A 19202-nucleotide genomic window follows, 5' to 3' on the forward strand; every position below is an offset into this window, starting at 1 on the left:
TTGGTAAGCAGGTGGAGCCACTAATAATGCACATGTAAAAGTCCAATTAAAGCCCAAGCTGAAATACAAAAAATTAGAAATGCAATATTCATAGTATTACATGTTTTAAAATTCAATAAGGCATTCCAAATTATCTATTTCCATATTTATTTTTAAGTAGATAAGCTAAGGTTGACATAGCAACTGATTTCTTCATGTATAACCTGGTTAGGAAATAGAACTGAGCTGTTTTAGTAATAATATGAATTCCAGACTTATTTTTATTTGCTTAAAAAAGGTATCTATGCTAATATATAGGCTGGCAGGGTTTCCCCTTCCCTGGAAAACAAGCAAACTGGTCTGAAACCATTAGGAATATCAGTCATTTTGAGACAACTGCAGCTTTTGGTGGCAGAAGCAGCAAAGAAGGTTTTCTTGTATGATTCATATCTTATTTATAAGAACAGAAATTGTCAAGTGGATAAACCAAAAAAATTTAAAACATCTCACCTTAGCTTTTGAAAGTGCCACATTTTCGTGATTGTTACTCTTGATCATAAAGAATCTTGCATCACGGAAAAAGTACTTCAGGAGATAAGAGTAATCTGTAAAATATTTAATATAGCAAATTAAAAATAAATAAATAAAGCATCTATAAATAGTGCAGAAATACTGAAATGAATCAGATTTTGCACTAAAGAAGCAGTTAAAGCTAATAAATAAACAGTTTTTAAATACTAAACATTTTATTAAAAAAGACATTTCAAATGCAAAATCCATTTCTGACATGGCCCCAACTTGAAATTAACAAAAAATGTGAGTAAGGTAAGATTTATTACAAATTTAAAAATAATTTAAAATCTAAATGGACTCTGATTTGCAGCAGGAGCCTTTCCTTGAAACAATTTATTATCTTTTAATAAAGTACTGTTATAGTCAATCTTATAGTTTTTCATAATAGGCAAGACTTTTAAGAATCAACTTGTTGCTTTCGCAGTTCCAGGCCTAGATTTTCATACCTTTTTTGCAATTTACTTTACATGGAGCTGAAATTCAGCCATCGCAAGTTATTATCACCATCACAATATTTTTTTTGTTCAGTTATGTTCTGTTCAAATGAAGATCACATGAAATAAGAAAAAGATAGTAAATGTTTTTCTGCTTAGACCTGGTTAGAAAAGAGAACTGAGCTCTGTTTTAGTAATAATATGAATAATATAATTCACCTCTAAATTCCTTGTGAATAACAATAATAGTATCCATCAAAGACAACCCTATTTCTATCACAAAATCTACAAGCATATGCCATATCAGCATTAGAAAACAGTGCACACTAAATTCAGAATACAAACATGAAAAGCACACTGAAAAATACCAAACTGCAATAGATAGTTACAATGAATAAGCAACTTTCAGTTGGTTTCAATGTTGTAAAAAGTTACTCAGTTCATAGCTTAGAGGTACTAAACTGAGCACCAAGGCAGAAGACGGCATTTTTAAAACTACAAATTCTTGAAACTAACTAATTGAATCACAATTATGTTCTTAAAATGAATGTGATCAACTTTTATGTTGCTTCCACCCATGAAAGGTTATATGCAAACCTATAGCACATATTTGTACTGGGGATGGGAAAGGGATTCCCCCCCCCCTAAGAATTTAATAGGAATGTGCATGCTTATTCTTATTTTTTACCATAAAAATCTCCATAGCTATCTTTTTAAATTCAAACAACCATAGTTCCATTATCATATGAAACTATGACTGTATCATACACTTGGTATTAAATCAACATTCATATGAAGATTTTTATCAAAAAAGATTGTTGAAAAAGGCACATTACCCTAGACTCATCAAATGTACATGTGTGTGTGTAAAATATGATTCTTGAATATATGAGACTGAGCAACAAGAAATTTGCACATTGTGGATGTGATGAAAAAGTAAAAAAGTTTACTTCACTATACATTATTTTAGAATTTTAAATTATATTACCTCTCTTATTAACTGATGATGAAACTTTGGGCTTCTTTAAGTTTCCTCCTATACAATAAAAAAAAAAAAAAGAGTCAAAATTTAAATATAATAAAAAGGATAACTGGTGTAGAATCCATTATAAATTTGCACAACTTTATTTAACACAATATTTATCACTACAAGAGTAAGAGATTAACTTTGTATGAAATCAGAATAAACTATAATTCTGATAATAATAATAATTCATTAAAAATCAAAGCTTGGCATTGAACCATATTCTTTATGGATGTTATTATCCAAGCATGCACACCCACAGTTAATCTTTAATCCTGTTTGACCTAGCTTGTAATAAAGCTACATACACTACTTAGAAAGAAGTCAATGGATGCCATAATATAAGGAACAAACAGCCATGGTGCCAATCTTAGTAAGATGTAGGACCTCCTTTTGCTGCAATGACTACAGCAAAAAAGGGTATACTTTCCACAAGGGTGCAATAGCAATCAATTGGGTATTTTGGACCATTCTTCCTGTAGGCATATAATAAGGTCCTAGACTATTGTAGGAGAGACATCCCTTGACCTCACCTGATGCTCCAATTCATCCCACAGAGGTTCAAATGGGTTGAGATCAGGGCCCAGTGGAGGCCAGTTGTCAAGTGTGGCAATATTCATGTCTACAAACCAGCAGCAGCCTTATGACACAGTGCATTGATGTCATAAGTCTTATGACATCAATGCACTTCCTACTTTGTGACAGTTCTATAGAAATGTCACAAAGTAGGAAGCATTGCATTGTCCACAATGTTCAGATACCTCTTGGAGTTCAATCTCGTGGCACCACAAACAGAGGTACGAGGCCAAACCAGAAAAAAGGCCATGCCATCACCCCACTGTAAAATATTGCGAGAAATAAGTTTCGATTAAAGAATTTTCGCTAATTATTTTACAATTAAATTTTTGTCTAGAATAATAAAATATAAGAATGTACTAAGTAGTTGCAATAATAAAAGAATTGTAAAGATGTATATGCTGCTAAAGAAATGTTACTAAGAGCTTAAAAAGACAAGTCGGATTAGCGCCGAGCGCCAAAAGGATCGTAAGGTCAAACGGCCTGCGATGACGTAGGTTCATTCATTGCTCGTGGCTAATCCTGGAATATCCCGAATCGAGAACAAAGAACTGTGATTTGAATAAAAGGGCAATACAGCACGTGGTTCAAATTTTTTTTCGATCTGTGGCTGACCTTTCCTGGACTTTAGCACAGCACTTACGAGGGCTCCTTCCAGAGTTGAAGGATGGTTGTTTTTCCCGCCGCCGACCTGATTACTTTTGCCGCCCGCTCGCTCTAGGCTGCGAATAGCCACGGCAGAACTCCAGTGCATAATTCGAAAGGAAGACTATCGAAGATTTGACCTGATAGATGTGTCATGTGTATCATTAAGGAATCGAACTTTCCTCTCGAGAAATTGTTAACAAGTAAGCCCTCGTTTTGTTTTGCAGTATGTGATACGACTGTGTATAGAAATCGTAAATAGAAAAAAGCTAATGGTTAACTGGCAGTTATATGTGAGCTGAATGTTTTGTTAATGTTATCTGATTCTCAGGATGCTTGATACAATATCTGAATTAGCCTTAATTAAGTAAAAAATATAATGGAAGAGAATTAACTGTGTTAACGTTCTTATAACAATTGTGCATGCTTATGAGCTATATTTGTCCGATAGAGGGTATTCTGTGATAAGTAAGATTGAGTAATTTTGCTAGTAAAAGTGTTATAATCTATGATGTTCAGATAGTGAGTTAATGTGCGATATATAGTGCATTTTGTTTAAGTTAGTATTTAATCATTCTTTCTATGCTTTGTATCATGTTTTTGAAGTCAAAATAAATATGTTTTGTTTTTACAATTGCCTGATTCTAATTCCTAAGCCAATGCGCTATCCCGAAAATAATTAACAAACCTGCGGGAGTAAATTATAACAGTGAACCACAACTTGCATTTTTGGATATTTGTGTAAAAGTGAAAGATTACATTTTGTCTTCTTCTCGCCCTGACTGTTAACATAAATTAGATCAATTAAGTGGTGCAGTCGGAATTTAAATTTGTGTACGATTTTTTCAGGGAGTTCCACGCCAGATAGATCTTAAAAACGAGGTGAGGTCTATCTAGCAGTAGAAGAAGGGGGGGGGGGGGCAAGAAGTAATAATAAGTAAGGAAGTAGATAGAATAATAGAAGACATGGAAAATATTACACCACCATCTCTGAATTTCATAGGGGTTATGCACTCTGGTAAGAAATGTTTCCTGGTCATCCATCACACCTATCCATCTGCTCGGTAGGGAGTGTAGCATGATTTGTCACTCCATAACACAGCTTTTCAAACTTCCATGTCCCACTGTACACTTTTTGCACCACTGAAGATGACACTACACAAGGCAATTGGAAAATGTGACATCTTCGGTAGTGCATAAGAAAGTGATGGCATGTATATTTAAGTGCTACTTCAGGAGGGGGAGAGTGCTACTTTCACTCAAAGTAACACTCCACATCCCCCCATCCCCAGAGTTCAAACACTGAACATAATGGTTATGAAGTCAAATGATATGATTGTGTAAAGCTTCTTTTAATATACTGTTCAAAGTTCTTGCTATTCTTGTTTGAATGGCATCCACACTATCAAAACATCTTTTAGCAATGGTTAACTTTTGGGAACAAAGTGACATGCATCAAGTATGGCAAATACAATCAATATGATAGTACACAGACCTTCCCCCCTGCAATGACCGACAACACTGACTACTCTGTAGCTTAGAGCATTACTAGATAAGAGAATCCAGGGAATCCTTCTTTTTGGTACTGAGGCCACAAACTGATTTTCTGCAGCAAATGTTTCTGATTGTCTAAACAGTAAGACAGCATTAACAGCTTGACTATTTGGAATGAAAGTTTTGTGCATAATTCCTTTGATACTGTTGAAAAGAATCAGCATTTTTTTTTTTTTTTTTTGATATTTGACCTTTTTGTTTACTCCCCCCTAACTGTTTAGACAATTTTTTGACTTCCATTATGCATTTTTTCACTTAGTTTTGGGGTCACTGAAAACATTATGTCCATCACTTTTAACAAATGAATTCATGAACTGTGGATTTCTTTCAGCAGCTTCATATTGCAGTTCAACTTACATTTCTTTTTCATTTAATGTATGAAGAACAAACTATGCACAAATCTTTTTTTTCATATCTTGGGTAATTATTTGAAAAATTACTTGGGTAAATATGGATGAGGAATCCATATTTGATTATATGGATTCCTTATTAATCCATAGAACTCCTAGAATCATTCTGGACATTGCACATAATTGCCATTGGCTATGATTTGCTGAAATTTTTAACACATATATTAACTTACATAACCACAATTTTATGGACTAGGATGTTCATCAAGCAGTTCTCTGACATAACAAATGTGTGTGTCTATTCAAAAATATGCAATCAATGCCATTAACCTGATTTTTAATATCCAATATTTCCATGGAACTTTTACTAGCATAACACAAATTTAATTTTAATGTCACAACACAAAGGTACTTCAGATTTTAGTTCTTATAACTTTTTAACCTGCCAGACAGAAACAACAGAACTAGTACAAGATTTATCACAGTTGGAAAACACATTGGTGTTTTTTCCAACTGTCACACCACATTTCCTATAATAATTTCTTTTGAAATAGCATTGATGCTATTATGCACTGACAGGACTTTTTTTTTTTTTTTCAGTAGTTGGTTATAGTGAGTGCTTACTTCATAATGGTTTTGTAAATTGAATTTTGTTGCTTTATCTGGATGAATATGAAGACTGATTTTACAAAAATCTGGCCACAGACCGACTGCCACTAAAAATTCTATTTATGGGCAACTCAGTACTGGAGAGAATGCTAAGAAATTCTGTATCATATTTAACCGAGATTTTTCATAGGTGGTATTATACTCATCTAATATGGTTTATTCAAATATTTTTAGATGTCACTAGCTATATATTTCTTCTATATTATAATAATATAAGACAAATTTAGCTTTGTCACTATTCTGTACAGCATTAATTTTTCCAATTTTGTTTACTTTTCTTTTTTATCAGAGAAATATGGCTAAGCAATTATTGTCATCATCAAGTTTTCACTACAAGGCCTAATTTAGAATGGGAAGAGGAAGTGTGAAGCCAGTTTTATAATGGGGGGGGGGGGGGTGAACATCCAGTACAAAAAAACACTTTGGAACCAATTGAAGCAATTTTGTGGGGAGTGAACAGGGGGAGATGGAGAGGAGTGAAAGTGGTCAGAGACAAAAGGAGAAGAAAAAAATGAAAGATGGGGGGGGAGGGCTATGTCCCACAGTAGATGAAGAAAGGCTAAGAAGAAGTGTTTTATAGAACATTTTTGTTAAGATATTATAATATTAAATATAGTTTTAAATGGTACCAAAAATGCACAAGAAGTGAAAGCCAAGAAGAGCAGAAAAGTTGAGAATAAGAAGGCTTGCTCCCCCTGTAAGGAGGATATTGAAAATGAATTAACCTCCAAAATAGCGAAGTGAAAGAGATTATTAGAGAGACGACGAGTCAATTACAGAGTTGAGTGGTGTTTTAATGAACATAGGGAGGAAAAGAAAATTAAGAAGCAGAATAAGAAACAAAGCATGGAATCAGGAAAGTTAGTAAGTAAAAAATCAGGTAAGTAACACTGATTGTAAAAGAAGGCTATAATTTGGTATGGTGAGTATAATAAAACATGCAGCTGATGAGTGGGTGATAACTTCAAGTTTCTCCCAGAGCAAAAATTAAAACTATAGTAAATAACAATTGAAAAATAGAAATGTAAATGAGATCATAATTGTAGGGGGTACTAATGACTTAATTAGCAACAAGTTCAGTATAGAGGGGACCTGAAAGGGTTGTTGGAATAAGCAAGAGTGAAGAGAAAGTGAAAATTGTAAACATATTACCTCAATATGACAAAAATGAATTAATAATGGCAAATGATTTGATGCATAGGCTGTGTAGAAGGAATTATGAGAGTTTTAGGGAAGATTTGATTTGTATTTCAAATTTGTATTGGATTTGTATACGGCCTATATTTCAATGTGTTTGGTATCAGGAGTCTTGAAAAACTAATAACTTGGGTATGAGATCTAACAAAGAGAGTCAGGGAAACTAAATTATAATGGGAGGAATGGTGTGAATATGTGTATAACAGCAACAATGTTATGTAACTGTGTTAATAACAGGAATAAGCTTCATCATGAAATTGATTGAGAGCAATTTTGACTTTGTCTTCGTCCAGTTTGGACTCGTGTACAAAGATCTCTGCATATATATATATATATATATATATACAGCACTAGAGAAGAACAGAGATTTGCAAGTTGTCCAACTGAATCATGCAGACTACAGCCAAGAGCATAAAAAAAAAAATGCAGGTAGATTATTGTCTGTACATGAATGAGAGGACAGGATCATATAATGCTCACTTGAGAAATGAGTAAGTTTAATAATTTTCTATTCAGAAAAGGTTACATGCTAAACTACAAAGCAGGAAATTATGACCAAATAAGGAGTATAGTGAATTCAGTGCAATGGTATTGGTTGCTGAATGGGAAGAATGACAGTGAGTGGGATGCATTTACAAGATACAAAAATGATCCAATATCAGAATGCGTCCCAAGAGTTTGAAGAGTAGGAGTCAAATGGATGTGTAATCTTATGAAGCAAGAGATTTGTAAGAAAAGAATGATGTGAAAGGAATACTGTCCTCTATGGTTAATTATAAGCAGCAGAACTGTTGTGCACAAAGCTGAGTATGAAAAAAACTGGCTCTGCAAGCTACAGATAACCCCAAAGAATTCTATTGAAATGCTGCAAGTAAAAGAAAGAAGGAATATGAAAGAATAACTACTGAATGCAGATGGTATGAAAGTGAAAGATAATGCAGAAGCGGTTGTTCAACCAATGAGTGCCCATTTTGCTAAAAGCTATCAACTTGATGTATGGAACATTGAACTCACTGCTACCTCTTCACTGGATGAAGAAACTCAGGTGTATGAGGAGGAAGTATTAGAGCTGATGCACAAATTGAATAAGAATTCAGCAACGGGAACTCATGGGATATCAGCACAGGTGCAAAATGAGTTCAGCTGAACTGGCTATTCCTATAACCAGGCTATATAATTTGAGTCTAAGAACAAGAAAGATTCTATAGGAATGGAAAGAATGTATGATAATTCCATTGCACAATAGTACAAAGACCGATGTATACAACTATTAACCAATCAGTATCTCAAGAGTGGTAGAAAATTTTGGAAAAGTTGGCTAGGCTCACATTCAGAAATGGGTTGACAGAGAATCTCTACTTTGCAATAAATGGCATGGATTTACTAAGGGAAGGCCATGTTTTAGCAACTTGCCCACATTCTATAATGATGTTAGACAAGGAGAATGAATGCAACATAATACTTTTGGATTTTGCTAAGACGTTTGACAGAATACAGCATAAAAGACTGTTACATAAATTGGAGAATATGGATTTGGATTATAAAATATTAGTGTGGATAAGAGGAGATGACTAACATATCAAAAAGTGGTATATGGAGGATGTCAGTCTGCAAAATTTAAGGTAACCAGTTGTGTATCACATGGTTCAGCCTTGATCCACTGTTATTCAATCTCTACATTAATGACATTGGGAAGGACAGGAAACATACACCTATTTGCTGATGATGCAAAAAATTGATAGGGTAATCAGAAATGCAGCTGATATACAGTGCTTGCAAAATGATTTGAATAAAGTGGAATTGTGGACATGGGAAAATGGACATCAGTTTAATGTCAGTAAATGTAAGTCATGCACTTTGGCTTGATATCCTATGCCATATTACATTGTCAGGATTATGCTAGAAGTAACTGACAAGGATAAGGATCTTGGAATGTTAGGAGATAGAAAGTTGAAGTTCAAGGGGGCATACAAAGACTGCAAATACAAAAGATAATTGCAATGATGAAACGAACTTTGACATGTAAAGATAAGGAGGTCATTTTGCATTTTTACAAGGCCTTGATAAGACCTCATCTGGACAACTGTCAGCAGGTCTGTCTCCTGGTTTCCATTGTGATTCTGATATATTGGAGAGAGTGCAAAGGAGTTAAAAATGATATCAGGATTGTGGAATACTGATTATGAAGATGGATTGAGAATTTGTAGACTGCAGACACTAGGAAACAGGAGTGATATGATTGAGACTTACAAACTTCTGAAAGGGTCATACAGGATTTCAGTTGATGGGATTTTCCATTTTATGGAGGGTGGGTAAAGGACGAGACTGCATCCCTGGAAGCTGAGAATGAATGCTGGTGGTGGTTAGGGGGGGGGCTCGATTTTTCTCTCATAGGGTGGTGCGTGATTGGGATGGATTGCCAGTGGACTTTGTGTGTGCAAGCAGTGTGAATGAATTCAAGAATAAGTATGATAGTTGGTGTGTGTGGTATGTGGCCTCCCTCAATGAGTACCTGGAGGTCTCTCTTAATAATAAACTTTTATGGTTAACAAAACAATACCAACCTGCTCTACTGTATACGATTTTAGAGAGAGAGAGAGACTGTGTTCACTGGTGCTGCCGTCTAATGGTTTTTGGAAATGCAGAGTTGAATACTTGAAAGATAATAGAACCTATGAACTACACACTTAGCATGACAACCATCCAATACAATGCATTGCACAAACACAGATGCACACATAACAGTATATAGAAATGCAACATAAAACAAAATTTCTTAAAATCTCAAAAGAAATAGCTCCATGCAGCCAAGAGACCACCTCAAAGGAGGGTATAAAAATTTAGTGAAAGATCATCAACATTTTGAAACACCACAGCAAGTAATTAGCCATTCATGACTTCTGATTGGTACCATGATAAATGACTAGAGATAATGCGTACAGACAAAAATATTGGAAGACATTAGCAGAACTGAAATTAGATGTAGTCAGAGCTCAGTTTGATAAAGTAAGAATGGGACAATAATAAAGTAAAGACAATAAACGATGTCAACACCAACTGGAAGGATATCTCAGCAAAGGGATCCATTCCTTTCTCATCACAGTAATGTTTTTGACAAAGTAGTGAACATAATATGTAGCAAATTAATCAAATATTAAAGTGGAGAATTTGGAATGGTGTTATCGGGATTTTCAGTGAACGAACAGAACGATTATTAATGAATCATTATCAATTCCTGATATGCTTTCAAGAGGAACAGAATGCTATGACATATATCAATTTATATATATGTCACAGCATTCTGTAAATTTACTATATAAATTTACATTATCAGCTTCCTATCAACAGCTTTCTTGTTAATCTCCAACTGTCAGAGCATACATTTTTATTATTATTATTATTATTATTATTATTATTATTACCACGGGCTACTCCAGGAGTCCTTAGACTCATCGAGGGAGGCCCTAAACATCATGTTCACGCAGCTGTTCAACATTCTCACAGTATCTATCATACCTTGCCTTGAACTTGCTCACCGTCATAGCACCCACAACAGACTCTGGCAGCTTATTCCACTCATTCACCACTCTAAAAGTAAAGAACCCAGCTCTAACACCCCTGCTAACCACACTCTTGCCCAGCTTCCATGGGTGTCCCCTAGTTCTCCCACCACCAGTCCTGATCTCAAAAATATCATCTGAATCAATCCTATAGAATCCTTTCAGCAATTTGAATGTCTCAATCATATCTCCCCTTTTTCGCCTATCAACTAGTTTCTGTAACCCACAAATCTTCAACCTGTTCTCATATGGTTCATTCCATAGACCTGCTATCATCTTAGTCACTCGCCTCTGGATCCTCTCAACCTCCTCCCCATCAAGAAGGAACCGAGGTGACCAAATCTGGGCACAGTAGTCGAGATGAGGTCTTATCAGGGCTCGGTACAGAGGTACAATAACTTGTTTTTCTCTGCTCGTCAAGGTATTTTTCAACAACCAAGTGAGTTGATGAGCTGATTTAGCTACTTTCGCAATGTGTCCCCTAAACTTCATCTCCCTATCCACCAACACTCCCAAGTCCCTGGCCTCATCAATCTCTTGGAGTACAGTTCCACCAATGTGGTATACTGCTGCTAATCTTTTCACTCCGAAATGCATAACCTTACATTTTGTCACATTAAATTGACATCCATTCTCCTTAGTCCAGAACTCCAATCTATCTAAGTCATCTTGCAAGACTTTGACATCTTCTGCATTCACTATCGCCCTACCCAACTTTGCATCATCAGCGAACAAATGAACTGTCCCACTTAGACCATTCCCTATATCGTTAATGAACAGATTAAACAGCAGTGGTCCAAGAACAGAACCCTGTGGCACACCACTAGTCACAGGCCGTTTTTTGGACTCTACTCCTGAATAAACAACTCTTTGATATCTCTCCATCAACCACCCAGCTATCCATCTCACCAACCCTATATCCATTCCCATATGTTGTAGTTTACGGATTAGAATTCCATGTGGTATCCTGTCAAACGCCTTTGCCAGGTCCAGCAGTATCACTGTAAACCCATTTCCCTTATCCAGTTCAGCAGTCACCTTGTTATAAAACTTGAGCAAGTTACTGAGGCATGATCTACCCTTCACAAAGCCATGCTGTCCTCTGTACAGTATCTCATTTTCATCAATCCATTCCTGTATTTTTCCCTTGACTACTTTCTCCAAGACCTTGACAACGACTCCTGATATGCTGATTGGTCGGTAATTTGCAACCATAGTCTTGGATCCTCCTTTATGCAGTGGAACTATTTTCCCCTCTTTCCATGCCTTCGGGACTAAGCCAGACCTGAGACTCAGATTAAACAACATGGTCAAGGGCACTGATAATTCATTAGCCGCTTCATGCAAGACCCGAGCCGGTATACCATCCAATCCCACAGATGTATTCACATTAAGGTTCTGTAATAGACTATTCACCTCCACTTCATTCATCACAATTCCCATATAAACTAATGGTTCCTTCATTTTTTCAACGTCACCACCTGGATGATATACTTTAGCAAAGTGCGCACTCAGTAACTCCACTATATCGACTGGTTCAGTGAACTCTTTACCATCGTCATTCCTTAAAATCATTTTGCCATGTACAGTTTTTTTCTTGCTTGCAGCATATTGAAAGAACTGTTTGGGATTCTCTTTTGCTTGCATAGCTAGTTTCCTTTCATAATCGGCTTTTGCTGTTTTTACCACACTCGTTACCCTTCTAGCCTGTACTTTATACCGTTCGTGTGCCTGCAGGTCACCCCTTTCTTTAAATTCCCTCCATAGTTGTTTCTTTTTTTGCAGCTCAAGCTTAATGGTGTTATTCATCCATTTAACCCCTCCTTGTTTTACTATTCGGACCTTAGGTATACAATCAGCCATAACCTCCTGTAAATGCTCTTTGATCACTTCCCATGCTCTATCGACGTCCAGCCCTTGCAGTTGTACATGCCATGGCACTGATCCAAGCAATCTCCTAAGCTTGTCATACTTGCCAGCACGGTAATTCCACATATACCCTGTCTTAATCACAAATTTCATACCTTTAGCCACCTCCCAGGTCAAGACCTTATGATCACTCTCACCAATAGGTGGCAACATGGTCATATTCATTACAGTCAAGTTCTCAGATACTATTACCAGGTCAAGCACTCTCACACCCCTAGTATTTTCAATTACATGCTGTTTCAGATAGTTATCCCTTAATAATTGAATAAAATCCATTTCCTTCCTCACATGTGTCCTCTCCTCCTTCCAATCAATGTTACCATAGTTGAAATCCCCCATAATAATTACCCTCCTTCCACTCATTTCATCAATTTGTTTATGCATACCATCTCCACTTTGGTTGTTTAAAGTGATATTAGATGCAACAATCCACCTAGAGCTTAGTGTTCTCTGGATCTTTTATCTACCATACAGCATGATTTGCTAACCATTCTTCTCCCTTTTGTTTATGTGATCATACCAATTTTATCTCTTCTATATTTAGATTAGCTCCACTCTACTATGTGTTTGTTCACAATTTTTCGCAGAACTTTCATATTACTGGTGTCTTCTTTTTCCAATGATCTTTAAAAGTGAGTTCATATTCATTCCAGTAGAAGTTGATTTTGCTGTTCACTCTGATTCCCCGACAACAACAAAAAAGGTGGCAAGGGTCTTGTGAAAGGTTTCAGTATTGACAACACATCATGATATAAATAAAGAGTTTAATAAAAAGATAAGCAATTAAAACCCGACAACTTTCGAAGTCTTAAGACTTACATCATCAGGGGTATTGATGGGCTTTGTTAACCAAGTCACAACCCAGCTAGCATGACATTATCATGTTGTTACCATTGTTTGTTTGTGGTTTAAGCCAATACAAAATATAATTTAGTCAGTAAGTTCGAAATTATAAACTCATTCTGAACAGATGAGGATGAACATATCATTTGGGACTTAACTGACCAAATTATATTTTGTATGGGATTAAACAACAAAAATAAATCTGTGGTTTGAAGCAATACAAAATTTGTCTTTTTGTTATCTAGCTCTGAATCTTAAGCAACAATCCCATTGCTCACGAAGGGAAGATTTATTATGGAGAAATGAGATGTTTATCTTCTGTAATTTACTTACCAGGAGATAGATTTCTTTATAGGTTTAAAAATATACAATTATACATCCTTTTATTCTACTATTTTAATATTATTAATTTGCTGCAATTAATTCCCAAAATTTTCTGTAGTTTTTGCACTAGACTGCATTTATTATTTAAGTTAAGGGGATATTATATCCCATATTGTTTCTTAGCCTAATAAGAAACTCAAAGAGTTTCATTCCGAATACAGAAACTATATAAAGTTCGGCAATTCCAAGCATAAGCAAATACCTGGATAGTGCAGCAACTGACCCTTGAAGGCAGTGCAAGCTCAGGCAACTCATGTAAAAGGTGGTGCAAGCTCCGATCACTATTCTTGATATTTACCCATAATGTGAACTTAACTTCTAGGAGCTGTATTATTGTTCAACATTATGAGAGAAGGTCACTACCCAGACTGGTTACTTTAATTAATTTCATTTAAGTTACCGGTCTGGGTCACTACCAGACCGGTTACTTAAATAACCGATCTGGGTAGTGACCTTCTCTCATAATGTTGAACAATAATACAGCTCCTAGGAGTTAAGTTCACATTATGGGTAAATATCAAGAATAGTGATCGGAGCTTGCTCCACCTTTTACATGAGTTGCCTCAGCTTGCACTGCCTTCAAGGGTCAGTTGCTGCACTATCCAGGTATTTGCTTACACTTGGAATCGCCAAACTTTATATGGTTTCTATATTCGGCTAAGAAACAATATGGGATATAATATCCCTTAACTTAAATAAGTTCATGTCGCCGAATTGAAGCCTTTGGCTCTTCATTATAATCAATGCATTTATCATTCTTTTATTTTTACTTCCAAAACTGAACTCTATAGATCAGGGGTCGCCAAACTTCTTTGACCGTCAACCCCTTCAAGAGTTTGACTTTTTATCGACTCCTATTTTACTATTATGTAATTATAATAGGACACGCAAAAAAGATGCTTACGTGAGTTTTTAGATTGTTTATTTTATAGTTACAGTGTTTATTGTATGTATAACATAGTATATATTATTATATTACTACTACTACTATCACTGGTATTACTAGTTATATTAATAAACTACTGGTATTACTAGCAGCCCTGCTCAACTCTTCAACATAGAGAAGTTTAGATCATGATTGAATTATAATATGTACATTGATGAATTTCAGAACATTAAGGCTCACTTGTATGTCAATGCGCAAAAATGAGACTGAGATCGAATACGTGTAAGTATAAATAAATAAGAACCGTGCACGTGTTGCAATCTCGCTCCTGCCGCACCGGCCGGGCAGGAACCACCAACATCTGTTTGTTGGTAAATATGTCATTCTGGCCTACTTGATTGGCCTCAGTAACTATTTTCATAACCTTGCTCCATCTTACAGGTCCTATTCATGTCACTGTTTCCACGATTCACTCTTAATTGCATTGTCATTCAGGATGGCGATAATCCAAGTTAACCGAATTAAATATTACCCGTACAATGATGTCTTATATTTTTTTTTTCTATCGACCCCTAACAATGTTATATCGACCCCTGGAGGTCGATATCACCCACTGCTATAGATACTGAGCACTCTTCCAGCATTTCGACACTCGACTGATGCATAACATTTCTGAAATTTTCTTAGTGTTTACCACTTTTCCTATTTCAACATACTAACTTTAAAAACTATCTTAATCACATTTAATCGCTAACACTAGTAGTCTTAAGACATTACTAAATCCACTGCTGAAATGGCAGCCTCCAATAGGCTACAACCAAATTAGTGTATTCAAAATACAGAAATGCCAGCTATTTTCATTAACATATGTAGTTTTCACAAAACAATAAAATCAAATCACAGACAATTTACAAATCCTGAATTCAAATCCCATGTAAGAAATGGTTGTTTGTATAAACATGATCTGGATAGGTTATATATAAGTTATTGAGTTTGAAGACCCATCTTTTAAAAAAATTATAAATTCTGAAGCTGATGAGTTGGTGTCAAATCCAATGATAAAGCTGTTACTCAATCTGCATCTTCTATAAGTTTTAGATTTAGTTAATCAGAACTTATTTCTGCTATGAAAGATCAATATCTTGATACATACTTATAAAATAACTTGATATGACAAGAAATTAAATTATTCAAGTTATATTTAATCATCATCATCATATCAAATTCCTGCCATGTACCCTCAAGGGGTGTACAGGACATCATTACTAACTTCCTATCTACAATTTTCCTACAAATCAGTCTGTTACTTGTCAAGACTCCAACATTATCAGATCTTATATTTCTATCATCTAAGGCACTATGTAGTGAATCAATCCACCTACATCTTGGTCTTCCTCTGGGTCGTTTTGCTGCCAACCTGGCAGAGAACACTTGTTTTGCTAATCTTTCTTCGCCCATTCTGTTTAAGTGACCATACCACCTGATATTAGCTCTGCTAATGCATTCCTGGATGTTGACAATGTCAAGTTCTTTCCTAATATCCTCGTTTTTAATATGATATTGCCATTGATGCCATCTATTCATGCCTATAATCTTTCTCAGGACTCTCATATCTGCGGTCTCTAGTCTTTGGTCAAGTGTTTTACTTCTGACCCAGCTCTCAGATCCATAAGTTAAAACTGGTTTGAACACTGTCTTGTATACAGCTAATTTAGTGTTCCAGCTAAATTCTCTCTTATTCCATATGAATTTATTCAATTGACTTTCTACCATACTGGCTTTGCTGATTCTGTTGTCTATTTCTATATTTAATTTACCATCTTCAGTAAAAATCGTGCCTAAGTAGCTGAAATGTTTCACTTGTTCCACAGGTTCTCCATTCACAACACAGTTGACATTTTCAATGATTCTGCCTATTTTCATTGTCTTTGTCTTTTTATTGCTGACCTTCATACCATATCTATTACAACAGCTATTCAATTTAGTCAGAGAATCTTGCAGACTTGTAGCTGATTTATTTAGAAGTATAACATCATCCGCATAAAGCAAAGAGCTGACATTAACATCTCCAATTTTGATATCATGTTTAATACCACTTTCCGTCATAATGTGATCCATATAGATAATGAATAACAGAGGGGATAATGTACATCCTTATCTCACACCAGATTTAACATTAAACCATCTTCCTGTACTTCCTTCAATTCTAACTGCTGACTTACAACTCAAATAAAGACTAAGTATTGCTTGATACAATGCCCCATTGACACCATATAACCGTAGCGTATTGAATAGCTTCTCTCTTGGCACCTTGTCATATGCCTTTTCCAAATTGACAAAACTTAAATACACATCTCTTATATTCCCATGCTTCCTCGACTATTTGTCATAAAGTGAAGATCTGATCCTGATATCCTCTGTTTGGCCTGAATCCAGCTTGTTCTTCACTAAGCTTTTCTTCCACAATTCTTCTCAACCGCTTCTCAAGTATACTTGCATAGATCTTGCCAGGAACACTCGGTAGGGAAATACCTCTATAATTCTCACATTCAGTTTTATTTCCCTTTTTATATATGGGTACTATGAGAGCTCTATTCCAATTATTGGGAATTCATCCCTCTGTCCAGACTTTCTGAACTATGCAGTGCAGCCACTGTAAGACTATTATACCACCATACTTCAGCATTTCTGGTCGAATATCATCTACCCCTGCTGCCTTTCCACATTTCAAGCCTTTGATGGCTTTTTCTACTTCAAGTATGGATGTGTATTCCTGACTGCATACCTGGTCAGTGTTTTTTACCACTGTGCTGTCATCACTGCTTGTTTCATTTAGCAGTTTTTCAAAATAATTACTCCATAATTCAAGGATATCTTTTTCTCCCTTTTTCATGTCACCTTTATCATCTCTAACTCCTTTTACAGCACTCTTTCCTCCATTCCTAAGCTTCTTCAACAACCTCCAGAATATTTTGCCACCTTCTTGATATTTATTTTCTATATTCTTGCCAAACTCCTCCCATGACTTTTGTTTAGCTAGTTTTACACAGTGTTTAGCATTCTTGCATTTGTCTCTGTATTCTCTAAGAGCACAAGCTGACTTATTTGACAGGAACTTTTGATATGCTTTCTTCTTTTCCTTCACTGCCTCTTTAACTTTCTGTGTCCACCAGGGAGTTCCAATTTTTTTATCCTTGCACACAACCTCACCACATGCCTCTCTGGGAGAATCAATCAATCTTTTCTTCAGAGTTTGCCACTGAATCTCCAAGGTTTGATTCCTGTTCTCAAACTCTTTCATTTTTTCTGCATTAATCTTTATGTATTTTAGTCTACAGTTCACATTTGAGAGATGCTCAACTTTTATTCGCTTTAAAACTTTCTTACATGTTATTCTTTTCAATATGAAATTCAATTTTATCCTGCTCAAGACTAAATAGTGATCACTTCCAATTTCAAATCCTCTGTACACTCTGGTGTCCTGCACCAGGGAGAAAACATCACTATCAACAATAACATAGTGAATGAGACTTTTCTTATTCCTTGCCTCTTCTCTCCATGTGAATTTGTGCACATTTTTATGTTGGAACATGGTGTTATTAATAACCAGTTCATGTCCTGAGCAGAAGCCATTATTATTAGCTTTGCTCTTTTCTCCAAAGTTTCTCAAAATATTTTTGTATGTCTCAATCATTTCCTACTCTGCTATATAGATCCCCAAAAAGGACCAACTTTTCCTTTTTCATTGTGTCAGTTGCTTTTTCTAAAGCCTCAAAAAATTCCTCCACTTCTACCTTAGTAGAACCTTCTGTGGGACCATAGGCACAAATAAGTCTCATTGTCCAGTTCCCTTTTCTCATATTTGCCCACATTACTCTACTTGAGACTGGCTGCCATTCAAGAAGATTAGCCTCGTATTTTGTGTTGAATACTATGGCTACTCCTTTTCCTTGATTGTCATTGCCTGAATATAACATTTTGTATTTATTGCTCAGAAAGATCTCACCAGTTTTTGTCTTTTTTGTTTCAGTCACCCCTATTATGTCGATCTGGTACTTATCTAATTCCTCAACTAGCTCCATTTCTTTGCCATTCAAACTTCTTATGTTGATAGTACCGATCTTTAACTCTGGTGATGTTGAGTTGGGTTTGTTTTCAGATTTGTTCCAGTAGCTGACTTTTTGCTGTTTGCCCTGGTTCCCTGGCGAATACAACGGGGGCCTTGTTTAACCGGGCGACGCCCCAGTCGGCATGAAATTTTGTCATGTTGTACCATCATTTTTTTTTATATTTAATCATTATTAATTAAATAATTCATCATAAAATTCCTGACATGTACCCCCAAGGGGTGTACAGGATATTATGATAATGCTACATGAAGAACTTGCATCATTACTAATTCCTATCAACAATTTTCCTCCAGATCAATCTGTTATCAGTCAAGACTACAACATTATCAGATCTTATATTTCTGTCTTCTAAGGTACTTCTTACTGTATCAATCCACCTATATCTTGGTCTTCCTCTTGGTCTTTTTTCCTGCCAACTTGGCAGAGAATTTGTTTTGCCAATCTTCCTTCTCCCATTCTGTTTAAGTGA

General features: G+C 35.7%; 1 protein-coding gene across 2 annotated transcripts in view; it reads right to left on the bottom strand.

Annotated features, from left to right (window-relative positions):
- LOC150093023 (uncharacterized) overlaps nucleotides 1–19202 on the bottom strand; it is a 257599-nt gene that overhangs the window by 164321 nt on the left and 74076 nt on the right. For both annotated transcript variants that reach the window (XM_090413793.1, XM_090413794.1), the window contains exons 8-9: nucleotides 1975–2022; nucleotides 490–584 (exon numbers count right to left, since the gene is read on the bottom strand). In XM_090413793.1, the coding sequence (XP_090269919.1) occupies nucleotides 490–584; nucleotides 1975–2022 (143 nt within the window). The remainder of the gene's footprint in view (nucleotides 1–489; nucleotides 585–1974; nucleotides 2023–19202) is intronic.

The sequence above is a fragment of the Typopeltis vanoorti genome, chromosome 24 (assembly GCF_054136105.1).
Source record: "Typopeltis vanoorti isolate ZY-2024b chromosome 24, IOZ_Tvanoo_1.0, whole genome shotgun sequence".
NCBI lineage: Eukaryota > Metazoa > Arthropoda > Arachnida > Uropygi > Thelyphonidae > Typopeltis > Typopeltis vanoorti.